At 44.9% G+C, this 15,969-nt stretch overlaps 1 protein-coding gene across 1 annotated transcript in view; it reads left to right on the top strand.

The window, feature by feature from the left end:
• TCERG1L (transcription elongation regulator 1 like) overlaps positions 1-15,969 on the top strand; it is a gene marked incomplete at both ends in the record, with an annotated part of 171,935 nt that overhangs the window by 121,445 nt on the left and 34,521 nt on the right. The window contains 2 exons of the mRNA XM_080911783.1: positions 4,283-4,437; positions 15,812-15,881. Coding sequence (XP_080767909.1) covers positions 4,283-4,437; positions 15,812-15,881 — 225 coding nt within the window. The remainder of the gene's footprint in view (positions 1-4,282; positions 4,438-15,811; positions 15,882-15,969) is intronic.

A 15,969-nucleotide genomic window follows, 5' to 3' on the forward strand; every position in this document is an offset into this window, starting at 1 on the left:
GAAAATAAGGCCAGGGATAACTTGGCCAAATAAATATATGTTTTGAAGTGTGAAGACCTGTTTCTTTAGTGGATGAGAGAGCTTGGGAGATGAAGGAGAGAGACCTAAGAACCCAAAGATGCTATCTGAGCCTCCCAGCAGAAAGACTTTGAGGTACATGTTCGCAAGGAGCCTTCTATCTTTGACTTCAGGGAAAGGAACATAAACGGCAGAAGGCTTTGAGCCAGGCTCCTTCCCTCACATTGCTCTCTCTGGTCAATGGTTAGATTTAGTGGCCCTTGCCAGAGATCATTCTAACCTGTCCTTTGCTCCCTCCTCTGGAGACCATCTGTCCATGGTCTCCTCTTTACAGCCTAAAATCCAGGGAGCCTGCAGTAGGTTAGGGACTCCTAACTCTTTACCACATAGCTTCCTGGACCATCTACACAGATCCATCTGCGAAGATGCACCTGCCCACACCCAGCTGTGGAAGCCATCTGTCCAAGCCAGGTGCCCACCTCTTCCAGCTCTGTTGACTGGCTTTGAGCCAAGTTTCCAGTTGATGGGAGATGCCCTATGTGGCAGCTCAGGTTCGACAGAGGACAGCCTGACACTATTAAACTCCAGCACTATCGGCCTGTTTGTCTCAACCCAAAGACAAAGGATTATCTTCTCTCATCTGGTTTCAGCTTCTCATTCTCTAGTCCTCTCATTCCCAAGCTGTCTCTCTGATCAGAACTCAGTGTGTGACCTCCAGCCTTCTGGGCAGCCATGGTTTTCCACAGACCACCTGCAGAGACTCATCTGTTCTACTTTAAAAGAGACTGCAGCAGCCCTGCTGGGGGGCTGGGATTATCTGAGGATACTGATTGTTGTTCCCTCCCCACCATCTAGATCTCTGTCCCTTAGGGTTGACCTGCAACTGTCTTTGTCCTTCCTCCCTTAAACACTCCCCTCTTCTTTCATGTAAATACCAATACATTGTGGTATTAATTTAACATGTCAGTACCTCCTTAGATCAGCCAATGGTAATTGGCTGGACACTTCTCTGTGAGCTTTTCTCATCAATACTCTGTGGCAGGCCCTACTGGGAAAGCCTGAGCCTTGGACCTGAAAACCTGGCAGCTGGTGTTGGAGAGGCAAGGGCCCACTTAGGTTCTTGCCATCTCAGCTGCTACCCCCAAACTCCCCTGGAAGCTTAGCCCTCCCCCAGCATTGGGATCGTCTTGAGTGGGGCTCCCCAGACACAGTGCATGAGACACAGATGTAACTACTGCTTCTTACCTAAGGGCTCTCTGGGGAAGGAGAAGAAAGAGACCAGGGTCTCAGAGAACACAGGGTGTCTGTGGAGTCCAACTATATCCTGGACCATGAACTGCTCCCTTTTGACCCGCTTCAGACAATGAAGGGCTTCAGAAAGCCAAACCAGAACATCCAGATTCCTGTGCTTCTCACCCAGTAAAATAAGTCAGTAGGAAGGGGTCATGACAGTGACCATGGTTAGAGAGTCCTGGAACCAACTTATTTAAGAATAAGAACTGGAAGTTAGACATGCAAGTGAGGGAAAAGTTCTCTTCTAGATGAGAACAGCTTAGCACATGGGCCCATGGCAGGACCCATAGGTAGGTCCCCATGTCCTTTGACTGTCAAAAAGAGAGGCTAAGCTCACATTGGATACAGGCTTCCAAGGCCATATCCCAGACCAGGGACCTCTCTCTTCAGATGCAGTTGCTCAGCTCTGAGAAGGAGCACAAGGCTAACTTATGATGCCAGGTTCCTAGTGCCTATGGAATCATGGGATACATTAGCCTCCTGTGAGGATGGTGAACCCTGCCTAATCGCTGAGGTGGAACCACGGGAACAGGTCCTCATCTCCTGGAGACACCACAAGACTGTTCAAGTCGTAAGGAGGCAGAGAACTAGTGATATTTCTAGATTTTTTTCACTCAGACCAAGTTCAGTAAAGCATCAGGACAAAAAAATAATCCAAGTAAGAGTTGCAAATAGCTCACTAGCTGCTAGGAACTTCAGTTCAGTCTGCTTTGGTGGTCACAGGAAAGCACCAGAAGCCTGGCTGCAGCTGGGAAAAGGGTCTAGGTTTAATCTTTCTTCCACCACTCACTTGCACATCTTAAATCTCAACAGCGACCTTGATTTTGGTCCTCCAGTCCCCAAAGAACACAGCCTCCATGGGACATAACAGAAGCTAAAAAAAACAGTTTACTATGTGACCAGTAGCTCCTAGGAGAAACTATCTAGAAGGAAGGGTTATGGCTCCTATTTAGAAGTAGTTTATGCCCCTGCTGGCCACTCTGCTTGGGAAGCCCACTGGGCAACTACACTGTGTATGAACTATAGTATGTGTGATAATTCTTCACTTTGCACACAGTCAGACTTCTAATGACCCAGCTTTTGTACTATGTAGACAAACAGCTTCCTTCTAAACCCTTGTGAGGAGGGCAGAAAGCCTAGCTCATTGAGCCTGCCATAAGCCCAGGTAGTATGAAGGCAAGGCCCTGGACAAGGGTTCTCCCCACCCCCCTCTCTTTTCCTGCTTAATGGGTGTTGACACCAACCTGAGGGTTCCCAAGGGTGAAACCCATTAGTTGGTTTATATAGACCAACTTCTGATGGTTGTGGAGTTCACAAGTCACTAGCTTTTGCTGGAAAAAGTGGCCCCTGTGACATGTTTACTGCTGGAGAGAAATGAACTATGGACCAACACATTCCTGAAAGGTCACAGAGGGCTCATGGAGGAGCCACTCTCCAGACTTCTCCATCATGGATCCTGGCTAGAGATGCCACAGAGGAGCAGAATCTGGACTGAACATCAGGAAGCAAAGACAGTTGGCATTCCTGGAAAGGCAGGTTTCACTCGGCTGCTATCAGGCTGTTAGTGGCTAGGATGTTCAGATGGTCCCAGCAGCACATTTATGTCCTTGTCTATTCAGTTTCTAGAGACCATCTGGTTTCTGGGCTTGTGTCTTTTCTTCTAGCTTCAAGGCCAGTAATGTGGCACCTCCCTTGCCATCTCACTGTGTGTGTGTGTGTGTGTGTGTGTGTGTGTGTGTGTTCTAATTCCATCCTCAAGTGTCCTTCTCCTCATATAGACTCTATGAAGGTATTTTGGCCCGATCTATGACTCAGAAACATTTTCCAGCACAAGATCTTTAAGTCCTTTTGTCATGTGAGGGGACCTATTTGTAGATTCTGAGGTCTGAATGTGGACATCTGAGGACTGTCATTCTATTTGCTCCACCACAGAGCCTGACCTAGACAAAGTAAGATACCTGATGGGGTTTCTCAGATCATTAGGGTCTGAATCCAGCACTTGGGAAGCAAGCCTGGGCCCTCAGCACAGCTCTCGGGACAAAGCTAACCAAAGCTAACAGGCCTAAACCTGGAGTGGGTCCCTCTATGCAAACACCCCTGCCCACTTTTCTAGGATGATGTGTGAGCAAGACATTGAGGGTCAGCAGTGTCTCACTGTACCCTACAGTTGGCCAATAGCCCTCACTTGGATGGAGCTTTTGTATGGGTAGCCCAGTCTTTCCTTTCCTGTAGTACAGATAAGCATGGAGAAGAGCCAGGGGCCTCTTAGAGGCTGCTATGCTAAGCTGAGGCCAGGAAGTCTGGATAGGAAATGGGCTCTAGTCATACTGTCTGCAGCATCCTAAGAACAGGGGACACACACCAAAGCCAGTGGGCAACCTTGTAGAAGGGACCTCATTTTCTCTGTCTATCTCTGTTCCTCATTCTTTCAAAGTATTTCAAACAGTAAACCACCCCTTTCCTATACTTTAGGCATCCATATCTGAAAGTACGAGGCCCCTGTGAAAGTGAGGAGGACTCCAGGGCTCAGTTTCTGGGTCAAGTGGTCCATGTATCATCTCAGCTGCACAGTGCTCCTCAGTGGTTATAGAGGCTAGAATGTGGGAGGTAGTGAAAAGGTCACCTGGAGGCCCAGGTGCCTAGATCCGAGGTAAAATGTCACTAAACTGACGAGAGTGCACAGAGCTGGGGAGGTTCTGGCTTTCTGTAGCCTTGTGAAGTTTCCTAGCTTCTCAGAACTTTGGTTGGAATCCTTGCTAGTAAGAGGGGGTAGGAACCAAACCTGTTAACCAAACGAGAGAGCATGGGAAGAAGCACAAAGCATGTTTCTAAGGAAAGGCTCTGCCATCATTACCCGATGCCCCCCAGAATGTCCTCACAGTCCAGAAGGGCAGGCCAAGAGAGGGCTGTGGTTATTGCTCTTCACCGTGGGTCTCTGAAAGTGACTAAGAAAACTTTTCAACTTTCACAGGTGTGTGGTCTGGACGGGTGATGACCGGGTTTTCTTCTTCAACCCGACCATGCAGCTGTCCGTCTGGGAGAAGCCAGTGGACCTGCAGAACCGTGGGGACCTCAAGAGAATCATCGAGGACCCACCCCACAAACGCAAGCTGGAGGCCTCAGCAAGTAATTAGGAGGGGATGCGGTACCACTGTGGAAGGGCTGCACTCTGTCTGGGGGCAGGATCCAGAGCTGCTGTTCCTGGTTACGCTGGGAAGTAGTTCTAATGGAGTCATGTTCAGGACTGCAGACACACAAATTAAGCTTCCGTGACACTTCCCACTGAAAACTTGACCCTTTCAAGTGGTGGGTTTGGGCTTCTCCTTGCATCCCATGAGGTCATTGGTACTGGAACAGTGGGAATGGCCACTAGCTGTCCTTTGACTTTCATTCCATGCATCTGCTGATCTGCTCTGGAGAACAGAGGTGGGCAAATGAAAGTGTTTCTTTCAACCCATGTCTCAGTATAGCCCCTCATCATGGAGGGCACTGTTAGGTGTTAATGGAAGCCCCCACATGGGGGTGGGGCAAGGAGCCTTCTGTCCTATAGAAGGGGCTGCTAAGCAAGGAAGCAGCTGTTTCTGACCAGCCCTGTGAGTCCTTTCTCACCAAGAGTGGGAAAAAAATCCCCAGTACCTTCTGAGAGGTTCCTTTTCAAGAAAGCAGATATATGTTTTATGAATGATATATGGGAAACCCTGACTCTCCAAGCCCATGGATTAAAATAGCATTATCCCAGAGGTGTGCTGCAGATTGAACATGTCTTACGTACACTAAACAAGCATTGTAATGACTGCTGAGCTGAAGCCCAGGCCTCTTCGTGCTTGTTATTTGTATACAGAGTCTCGTTAAGTTGCCTGATAGTCCTTGAACTCATAACGTAGGTCCTAAAGGCGTTCCACTTCCCCTGCCTAAGTTGTTCAAGTGAGTGGAATTAGAGGCCTGCACCAGGTCTCATCTTTATGCTGAGAGTTGTTATACACTCTGAAGAAATCCAGAATGCTGGGCATGGAACCTTGACTCATTTTAAGGAAATTGTTGTTCAGTGTTAGGAAGTATTTTATAGGGCTTATAGTGAGTCTTTATTTCACATTATTTAAAGCTGAACAAGATGGCACCGGCTCCCACTGATTGTTAAATCAGAGCCATTTAGAAGGCTGCCCATTCAAGTCCTCTTAGCTCTCTTCACAGTACTAAGTGACATGGAAGCCTGTGCCCTTAGGAAGCTGGACTTAGTCTTCAATCAAAGGGAGTCAGCAAACGCAGCATGTCCACTTCACTTAAACAGAACATTTTCTGGAGATGTTTTTCCAGCTGATGCTGGGAAAATAAAGATATCCTAGGTGTATATTTTACTGAAGGACAAAAAAACCTGTTAAAATGTTTCTATGTTCAGGGACAATGAGACTGGGCTTGTGAGTGCTTTTCCTTTCTGATGAAGCAATGTCTGAACTGGAGGGAACATTTTCATCCCCAACAAGGTTTTATAAACCCTGCTTCTGGCTCTCAGACAAGAGAAGGTACACGAGTCAAAAGGAGCAGGAGGATTTCAAATTCTGCAAGAAGAATTGTCATGGCTTACCCTGGCAGTAATGTCATTTTTCTGTGTGGATGGTGACAGTGCTCTTTGAACCTTTTAAAAGATGTAGACTCTTCCATAAGTGTGCAGGTCTTCCCTTCGTTTCCCCCAATAGACTGGCAGAAATGAGGAGGAAATGAAGTTAATGAGAGTTAAATGCACAGTTCTCCTACTTCTGTTGTCTGGACCAAATTGGGTCAGACCTGAAGAGTGGGACCAGTTCACTGGGCATGGCCTAAGTACTAATTCGTTGTCATTCAGCAGGTAAGAAGGAAATCCACCTTCTCATTCTCCTGGCCTTTCTGCAGGTTTTGGAGAAGATCTAAATTACCCTCTAATTACCTTGTAATGCATCCAGATGTTTTATGGCTCTGTAGTTTTGCTGTTGAACTAACATGAAAAGAGAATTACAGGCTTCACTAGAACCTATCGCTACACTCTAGGATTGTATAAACTCCCATCAGAGGCGTTCATTAACTTTGTCTCCATCAGACTGTTCATCAAGCCTATCAGAGGTGCAGTTCTGTCTGTTGCAATCAGCAACTGCAGCATCCATTCTTTCTGGGAATGGTAGGAATCTCTTTGCCATCTGGCTAAGGCATTGGTAGCTTTATGTCCTGGAGGTCTACTGCTCTGTCCACAGAGTGCATCCTGTTCCTGCACTGAGAGGTCCTTTCACTGGGAGGTCTAACACAATGCAGCATTAAATATCAGAGTGCATTAAAAGCCTGGCCGTTGAGCTCTTCCTCTGAGGTAGAGGAGAGGCAAGAAGTCAGACAGTGATCCCTACACCCTCTCTCCTCCTGTTCTCTCTCCTCTCAGTGGCAAAAGAGAACATGAGACCTGTGGATGTGACAGAGCTGTCAGGCATCTTCTTGCCAGAGACTAGAGAAAACCATGTAACAAGGGGCTCCCTTACCTGCTTCTGGAAAATCAAACAGCCCTACAGGCTGGCGCCACAGCTTTTGAGCATGAGTTGCTGATGAAATTGTAACAAGCTACCAAAAGTTATCCTATAACAAAAGAAAAGACCAGATTTCAGTAGTAGGGGCAGAAGTCCAGTGTGAGCAGCCCAGGTTCTGGTAACACATGTCCTTTCCAAGCCTCGGAGGACATTTCCTCCTCCTTTCCAACTTTGGTGGCCCTCATATTTCCTCGGCACAATGTACCTTCCTCCATCTTCAGAGCACCTAGGAGGCATCTTCATCCTTTCTGACATCCCCCCTCTTCCTTTTTAGGCATTTTTCATTATCCAGGACCACTTGGCTGTAACAGGACAGTCCCCCATCACTAAGTGAACTGCATAGAAACTGGTAGTCTTCTCTCTGAGTGATCCTAAGTGTTTCCCAGTCTTTAGATGAGATTGGCGACATTGTTGAGAAGCATCTCTGCTTTCCACAATCTCTGAACCTATTTTACAGAGGAAGGGATCACAGAGCAGGGATCTTGCTCAGCTCACAGGTCTATCACAGATGGGATTAGGACTTGAAAGTTGATGGGTCTGACCTGAGGCTAAAGAAAAGCTATCTGATCAGCCTCACAGGTGAGAATTCAGGTACAGGTAGCTCTGGCCAGCAATTTCTTGTTTCCTAACTGTTAATAAAGACAAGCAAGAGCTCACTCAGCTTCAATTGCTGTGCAAATATTTTAGTCATTTATATTCAGGACAAATGTGGACTCAAGAGTGACATGCACTTCACTAAGTAGGATAAAAATCATCCTGAGGATAAACACAGCTGCAACTGGTGATGGGGCTACTTCCTGGGCATTGTGTAGCCAAGACAGTGTGTAATAGATTTTCACTTCACAAAGGGACCAGGTGGCCACTGAAAGGCAAATGCTGGAACCCTCCCAAAAAAATGAGTGTATGTTTTATTAGTCCAAGAAGAATCGGATAAATGTGGGAGATTTTATGCTTAGCTAGCTCTGTCTGAGGGACTGCTGCTTACACATGAGCTTAGTGTGGTGTACTTTTCAATTTACTCTGCCTGATATGTTTACAGTGAAGGCAACAAAAACCTTTTTTTCTAAGGTCTATTTCAATGGCTATATTGGTCAATCTCTGGTCTTTGTGACACCAGTTAAGCAGAAGGAGAAAGCCATGGTCTCTTGGGAGAGTCCCACGTAGACTTTAGTAAGCTACAGAGCACAGAACACAGGTAGAGCTGGATAGGAGTCTTCAGTGAGGAAATAAACAAGTCAACGGGAGTGGACTGTCGCCTTCTGTGCCTTCAGCCCCTGCCTGTTATATGGAACTATACAACCCTCGTCAGTGTGGTTTCCCTGAACCAAACTTCTACTCATTTCTCACCAAGCATAAGAGAGAAGGAGGGAAGAAGGGGACTTAGTTCTTCTCCAAACCAATCAGTTTTTTAGATTGGTTACTTTATTTATTTACATTTCAAATGCCGTTCCCCTTCTCTGTCTCCTCTCCACAACCCTCACATCAAATCTCCCCCTCCCCTTAATCTCTTTGAGGGTGCTTCTCCATCCACCCACCCACTCCCACTTTACCACTCTAGCATCTCCCTACCCTGGGACATCAACCCTCCACAGGACCAAGGCCATCCCCTCACAGTGATGCCAGATAACAACGAAACTGAGCAGAGATTGAAGGAAAGGCTATTTAGAGACCACCTCACCTAGGGATCCATTCCATCTCCAGACCCTAAATGCCAACACCATTGCTGATGCCAAGAAGCACTTGCTGACAAGAGCCTGGTATAGCTGTCCCCTGAGAGGTTCTGCAAGCACCTGACTAGTACAGAAACTCACAGCCAACCATCGGTTTGAGCTTAGAGACCCCAATGGAAGAGTTAGGGGAAGGAATGAAGGAGATGAAGGGGATTGCAACCCCATAGGAAAACAACAATATTAGCTAATAAGAACCCCCAGAGTTCCAAGGGACTCAGTTTTTAAAAGTTGAGCTTAATTAAGCTCAAGTTTGACACTTGGAACTTCCTCAAATAGTGAGCACAGGTCATTCAGGAAGCTGTGTGGGAACCAAGAACAATGAACATCTGGGTCAATGGCTTTGGTCTTCTCTGAGATAAAGCTGATGGCATTGACCTCACATTTGGGGTACAAACATATGGCATGTTGTACACCCTGAGGCAAGAGGAGCAGATCAATTTGCAAGACCCACCCAGCCATTTCTGGGCTAAGAAGAGGAAGCCTGGAAGGTTCACTGTGGTGTTAGAACATGGAATATAGGGATAGCACACTTATTGAAACCTTTGGCAATGGTCTTAAAGATGTGTCTCCACTTGCCCCATGTTCTTTCTTAGCATGAGCCTCTTTGCCATTGCAAGGGTCCCATAATTCAAATGTGCCCTGGGAGTGCAGAGAAGACAGTGCTAGTCCTATGGGCATGCAGATGGAGCTGCTGTGCAGTGGACTTAGTGTGACCATGTCCTCCATGGCTTTGTCTCTACTGTAAGCTGGCTTTCCACTCTGCTAGTAGTCGTCTAATTCCATGATGGCTTCTGTTACTAAAGAATCCTGCCTTTTCCTGAAGAGACATAAAGAAAACGTATTTGTGATAAGGATGATCAGACAAAGGAAAAGACTAGTCAAGCCGGCTTGTGAGGCAATGCATTTACTGTGGTTGCTTACATGGGTAATTCAAAGGCAACCATACCAAGCAGCCAGTCCTCTGGGCCACTTAAGTACAGGTGCACTGATGAGAGTTCTACTCCAGTCAATTGCTTCTCTCTTATATAATCTCATAAAGAGATGACCCCATGACGAACTCATAAAGGCCTCATGAGGGTCCCATGAGCCTTGTAAGGCTCTCCTTTCACAGGATAATTTGAATAGACCGAGGCTGGCTCACAAGCATGCTCACAGCTATTCTGCTTCATGATAGCAGTGAGCAAACTCAGTGTGGGGGGAACTGCTCCCTTTCTTCTAGCTCTTTAATTTTCCACAATTCCTTCTATTATGTCCCTTGATGTCCCTGAAGCCTTAGAGAGGGATTACATACAGACATACAGATACAGATGTACAGACACCTACTCTCTCTCTCTCTCTCTCTCTCTCTCTCTCTCTCTCTCTCACACACACACACACACACACACACACAGAGAGAGAGAGAGAGAGAGAGAGAGAGAGAGAGAGAGAGAGAGAGAGAGAAAGAGAGAAAGAGAGACACACACACACAGAAAGAGAGAGAGAGAGAGAGAGAGAAAGAGAGACATAGAGAGAAAGAGAGAGAGAGAGAGAGAGAGAGAGAGAGAGAGACAGAGAGACAAAGAGACAGAGAGAGACAGAGAGGGAGGGGGGACAGAGAGAGACAGAGGGGGGAGAGAGAGACAGAGACAGAGACACCGAGAGAGACAGACAGAGACACAGAGACAGAGACAGAGAGAGAGAGAGGAACAGATGTCTTCTTCCATTTATGACTGAGTGTTGGCCACTGTGCCACAGCAGTGGAATAGACACTTGTTCTCCACAGTCTCAGTCATCATGAATGAAACCTCTGCTATAACTGTTGTCCACTGTCAAAATATGGCTCCTTCGACTCTGAGCCGACAGCAACAATATCTACAAGTATAAGCAAAATGTTTAGAAGAATCTGACAGGCACACCATATCTATTTAGCAATAGCAGGAACCTCCCCTCTGAGGTCTGTATTTTCTAATGTCTCCAGCATGTTTTTTTTTTTTAAACTGGATATCTGCTGTGGACCAGACCTTAAATTCAACCAGAAAATAGTTTGTTGTTCCTATAACATCTGTGCCACTGTTGTGCTCAGGGACATACCTTGCTTGGGATGCTCACAGGGAGGAGTCTTGTATGCACATTTGCTCACGTGTCACTGTTGAACTCTATGATCCCAAATTAAGTTCCAAGTACAGATTACTCCTGAGGGTGACCCCTCGACTGCAAGAAGAACAAGATTGTTTCAGCGATACAGGGCATTTCTATGCTAGCTAATAAGTGCCATTTTATGAATTCTATAGCTTAATGTGTTTTTGTTTACATCAATATATATCTGCAGTTTCTCAAGAACGTCTATTGTATAATTTCATATTATTGGAATTGTGATATGATCATATACATACATCTTAAATTTCTAATATTGTGAAATCTTCCTCTGAAGGGATCAGTCAATACACACTCCCACTGATGTATTCCGCACCAGCACTGTACATCACCAGAACTTAATGCAAAGCCATTCTTTATTTCAGTTGGCATTTCTTTAATTTTGAGTGATTCTCAGGGGTTTGTCGGCCATTTGTTTTGTGTTTCTGGGAATACTTTCGCGTTTATCTTTTTCATTGAGTTATAGGGACTTCTGTAAACTGAGGGATTAATGTGTTTGGCTATAATCTTTCTCCTCTTTTTCTTGAGCTCTGATCTTTTCCATAATGCAGTTTGTTCATATTTTTTTATTCTGAGAAAATATATGTAGCATGCATCTTACCAGTTAGCCACCTTAAAGTGTCCATTTAGTGGCATTAAGGTTATTTATGTTGTACACCATCACTACTCCTAAAGCTTTTTTGACAGTAGCTTTCTGTGCTCTCTTCCCCTTGGCCCGGGGCACCCTCCCTTCACCTTCTGTTTCTAGGAAAACATCTGAACACATGCCAGAAGGGTACAGATTAATCCATGTGCATCTTTCCTGTGCCACTTAACACAGGGTCTGCAAAGTTTACTCAGGTTGTAACCTGTTTTAGAGCTTTGTCCCTTTTATGCAGAATAACATTCCATCAGAAACAAATGCTACATTTTGTTCTTTCATTCATCTGTTGAAGACAAACCTCATTTGCACTTTCTGGCTGAGTGCTACAGAAATTAGCAGAAAAATCAATGCAGCCCTGGGGCTGGAGAGACACCTGACTAGTTAAGAACACTGGCTGCTCTTGCGGAGGACCTGGGTTCAGTTCCTGGCATCTACATAGTAGCTTGTAACTGCTTTAAATTCCAGTTCTAGGGTATCTGACATCTGCTTTTGGACTCCGTGGGGATCCTGCATGTGTATGGTAAATATATACCCACGCATCTAAGAAATTATAAAAATTATCGTTGCCTTATTTTTAAACATTTTTAGCAGAAACTGAGCTGCTTTCCACCATGACTATACTGTTCACTGTCCATCTTTGGTTGCAAGGCTCACCGCACTTACCCTCTTCCTTTGCCGACTCCTTTATTTCTGTTCTTTTGTCCATGTTGTGTCCATACTTACACCCATCATCGAGGGTGTGAAGCTGTGTGGAGTCGTGTGTTTGATTTTCCTTTATTTAGTGACAGATGACGTTAGGCCCACCATATTCCTGGGATCCTTGGCCATTGTAGATTGCTTTTTGAAGAAATGTCTACTTAAGGCCTTACTCACATTCTACTGGGTTGTTTTACATTGTGTTCAGTGGTAGGCATTCTTAGACTTCCAGTTCTTAGTCCTTTACTGAGCATACAATTTGCAATCTCCACTTAGCTGGGGGAGGAGGGAAGTGTCTTACTCCACTGGTACTGTGTGTGATACACAAAAGTTTTTTTTTTTTAATTTTCATTTTGAGCTTGTACAATTCATTAGTTTTTCATTGACTATGGTTTTGAGATTTATTTTTATTTTTGGTGAAAGGTAAGTGTGCACATGCAAATGCAGGTGCCTACAAAATCCCAAAGAGGGTGTCAGATCCCCTAGAGTTGGATTACAACTCTATATTGATGTTGGGAACCAAACTCTGTCCTATGCAAGTGTGGTATGCACATTTAACTACCAAACTATCTTCACAACCTCCCACATTGACTATATTTCTGGTGTTATGTTTAGGACATTATTGTGAGGTCTAGTGTCTGAAACTTTCTTTTTGTTTTTGTTACTAAAACCTTTTGGATTCTCAGTTCTTTAGAGTATGTCCAATCTATCTGAGTGATGCCAGACTGTATGCTTCTTCCAGACTGGCCTCATAAGTTCTTTTCGGTGTCTCTGTGTGCCATGTAAATGGGTCAACTAGACATTCTGGGTATTTTCAGGTAGAAACTCTTAAGTCTTGTTACTACTTTGTGGGAGTTGCTAACCTGGATTGTTGTTGGCTGGTGCAAACCACTTATGACTTCATGTGAAGTTCATGTAGTATGTTGTCTTCATTGTACATCATCACAACTGTTTCTGCTTTCAAATCCCAGAAGTCAGTGGAGGACAGCAGCCTCTCCCAGCACTGCACTCATGGATAGCAGAGATCATAGGCTCCCAGGTGTGGAAAGAATAGTTTTAATCACTGGCAATGGCAGTGAGACCGACCCAATCGACATATTGTGTGAATTCCCCTTTGATACCGTGCTTTTAAAGTCAGTCAAATTTGCAAATATTTTTGTGATTTATGTGATTTTATATCTGAACAAAAACTATCTACTTGTGTTGAGATTATTCAAAAGGATCAAAAGGCCTCCCAAACAATAGACAGCACTATACATATTTATCTTGTATAGTATCTGTATAATTCCTGGGTATCCTTTGTACTTGAGGTTATCATTCATCATGGTTTCTCAGAAGTGTGCTGAATGAAAGGCTAGCGCTGCCCCCATTCCCCATGATGACCTGTCACTGCATGGGAACTCACTCCTAAGCAAGTCAGCACTAAAGACAAGTTAATACAAACTGGTCAGTCACTTGTCACAGCCAAACTAGAATCATCCCTTTGTACACACAGGCAGGAGAAGCACACATAGGACAGTGCAGAAGCCCATGGATGAGCTGAAAGCCTCATCCTCCTAACAGCTGTGTACCCTATGTTGAGAACAGAGTTATGGATAGACAGACTGGTTGAGCATGGTCAACTCAGGCACTCTAAGTTCCTAAATGCAGGCCATAAAAAGTGTAGAGTTTGATATTTTATTTATTTTTTTGATTGATGGAAATTTCAAATATGAGTATAATATGTTTTGATCAAGTCCAACCTCCTTTCATTTCCTTCCCTCCAATCACACCTCTATCACTACATTTTCCTCCCAGTTTCATAGTTCTCTTTTCAAACCAAAACAACTTATAGAGTCTACTGGTACTGTGTCTGTGTTCATGGATGTAGGGTCATCTGCTGTAACACAGATAGCCTCTCAGGGAACACATCCATGAAGAAAACTGACTCTTCCTCTTCCAAGCAGCCATCAGTTACCAATAGTCCTTCAGCTAGGGGCAGGTATTTCTGACCTTCCCACTCCATGATGGTGTTCTGTCTGGCTTGATCTTATACGGGTCTTGTAGATATTGTCACATCCTCTCTTAGCTCGTATGAGCAACTGGCCCATTTTCTTCAGGAAACGGTTTCACTGTGGTGACCTACTACCCCCTGGACTTTACAATCTTTCCACATTCAGCTCCTTTCCATGATGATTACAGAGCTGTGATTGTTTAATTTTGTGCCCCATTTAGAGCTCAATGATCCACAATCTTATTCTCTACATTTTGGCCAGTTGTGGATCTCTGTGTTAATTACCATCTACTATAAAAATAAGCTTCTCTGTGAAAATAGAGAGAAGCATTATTCTATGGAGATAACAGTAAATGTTGAGTCATTTTAATATTATGCCCATTTGGGTGAGTAATAGTAATAAGTTCTCCCCTAAGTCCTAGGACCTAACTAACCTAGGGTTTGGCCCCATTAATGGCACCACAAACAAGTCATGTCTTGTGGAATGAGTCTTAAATTAATTTTTAATGTAGATGGTTACTTCTATGACATATATGGCATTATTGCACCAAAGGGGCATATCTTCCTAAGCTGTTCATTACTGTATCTGGAAGGGTTCACAGACTGATTACTTATCTCCCCTAGTATGCCTAGCAACTTTAGCACTATAAAAACTAATCCTAGTAGAGATGGAGTTGCCAGGTCAGTATCCAATGACAAGTGTAGTATTTTAAAGGAAAATGTAGGGAGGTAGAAGTAAGATCAGGAGTTCAAAGACAAGCCTTGAATACATAAAATTCTATTGGGGGGAAGACAGAGAGGGAGAGGGAGATGAAGAGGGAGGGAGGAGGGAGGGAGCTACACTCACTGAAATTACTATCCTGTGGGTTTCACACTTGTTAAGAGCAGGGGCACTAGGCCTTCCACGAAGAACAAGGCAATAAACATCAAAAGGGAGGATATGACCCAGGTAGCAGAGTAGGAGCCTGGAGGCACAATCTACCAAGCCAACTCTGTCTATTCCCATCCCCACTGTCAACATTATGACTGGCTTACAGAGATGGCGGATTTGAGAGTATACAGACACAGAAGTAGAAAGCAGGCTAGACTACTTTTTGTTACCCTGAGATCACAATCTGCACCATGGGTCAAAAATGTCAAGGCTCTGGGACCACCCCTCACTCATCCTTGCTCTCTTGCAGCCGTACGGGAAATCTCAGGGCACCAATGCATGCTTGCCATTCTGTCATTTCAGGCAGTATTTCCAGGGTTGCACCATGCAGCTTGGAAACAGTAAAGAATCTCCCAAACACTTGGGCTTTGGAAACACAGGCACAGTCTGTAGTGATGATCATTTGGTATGCTGCATAGACCTGTGACTATTGCAATGATAGAGGGGGGCTCTGGGTACCAGGAGACCAATGTGGAGGCACTAGCGCTCCAGCAGCCAGCTGGCAGAGAGGCTCATACCAGCTTGGGAAGGGCTGATCCTGAGCGTGGTTGGTTCTTCTCTTGTTTACTCATTAAGCCCATCTTAAGGGATGGTGATGTCTAGAGGCACAGGGGCTGGAGTTGGCTTCTGTGACATCAATAGCCAGGTATCTTTTCTAACGAAATGCAAAAGAATATGCGTCAAAGAAAACAAGTTCATGCAACTTATGTTTATGTCTAAGAGAAGTGCAGTTAGTTTTCAGATGGGCTAGCTTGAGCACCTCAGCTGCCTGCGGGCTTCTAGGGCACTGAATCTGACCCTTCAGCTGTGTTAATGTGATGTTTCTTTCAGCTGAAAGCAGTGATGGATCCAGTTCAGAAGATGGCAGTGAGGACCAAAGTGTGAAAACCAAGAGGAACAGGTAGGTGGCGCTGTTCCATCCTATTGTGTCTTCCCTTGATGCTTTGGTGCTGCGAAGAGAAAGTACTTTGACTGCATTGAATTTGAGA

The sequence above is a fragment of the Micromys minutus genome (assembly GCF_963924665.1).
Source record: "Micromys minutus genome assembly, chromosome: 2".
In the NCBI taxonomy this organism is placed as follows: domain Eukaryota; kingdom Metazoa; phylum Chordata; class Mammalia; order Rodentia; family Muridae; genus Micromys; species Micromys minutus.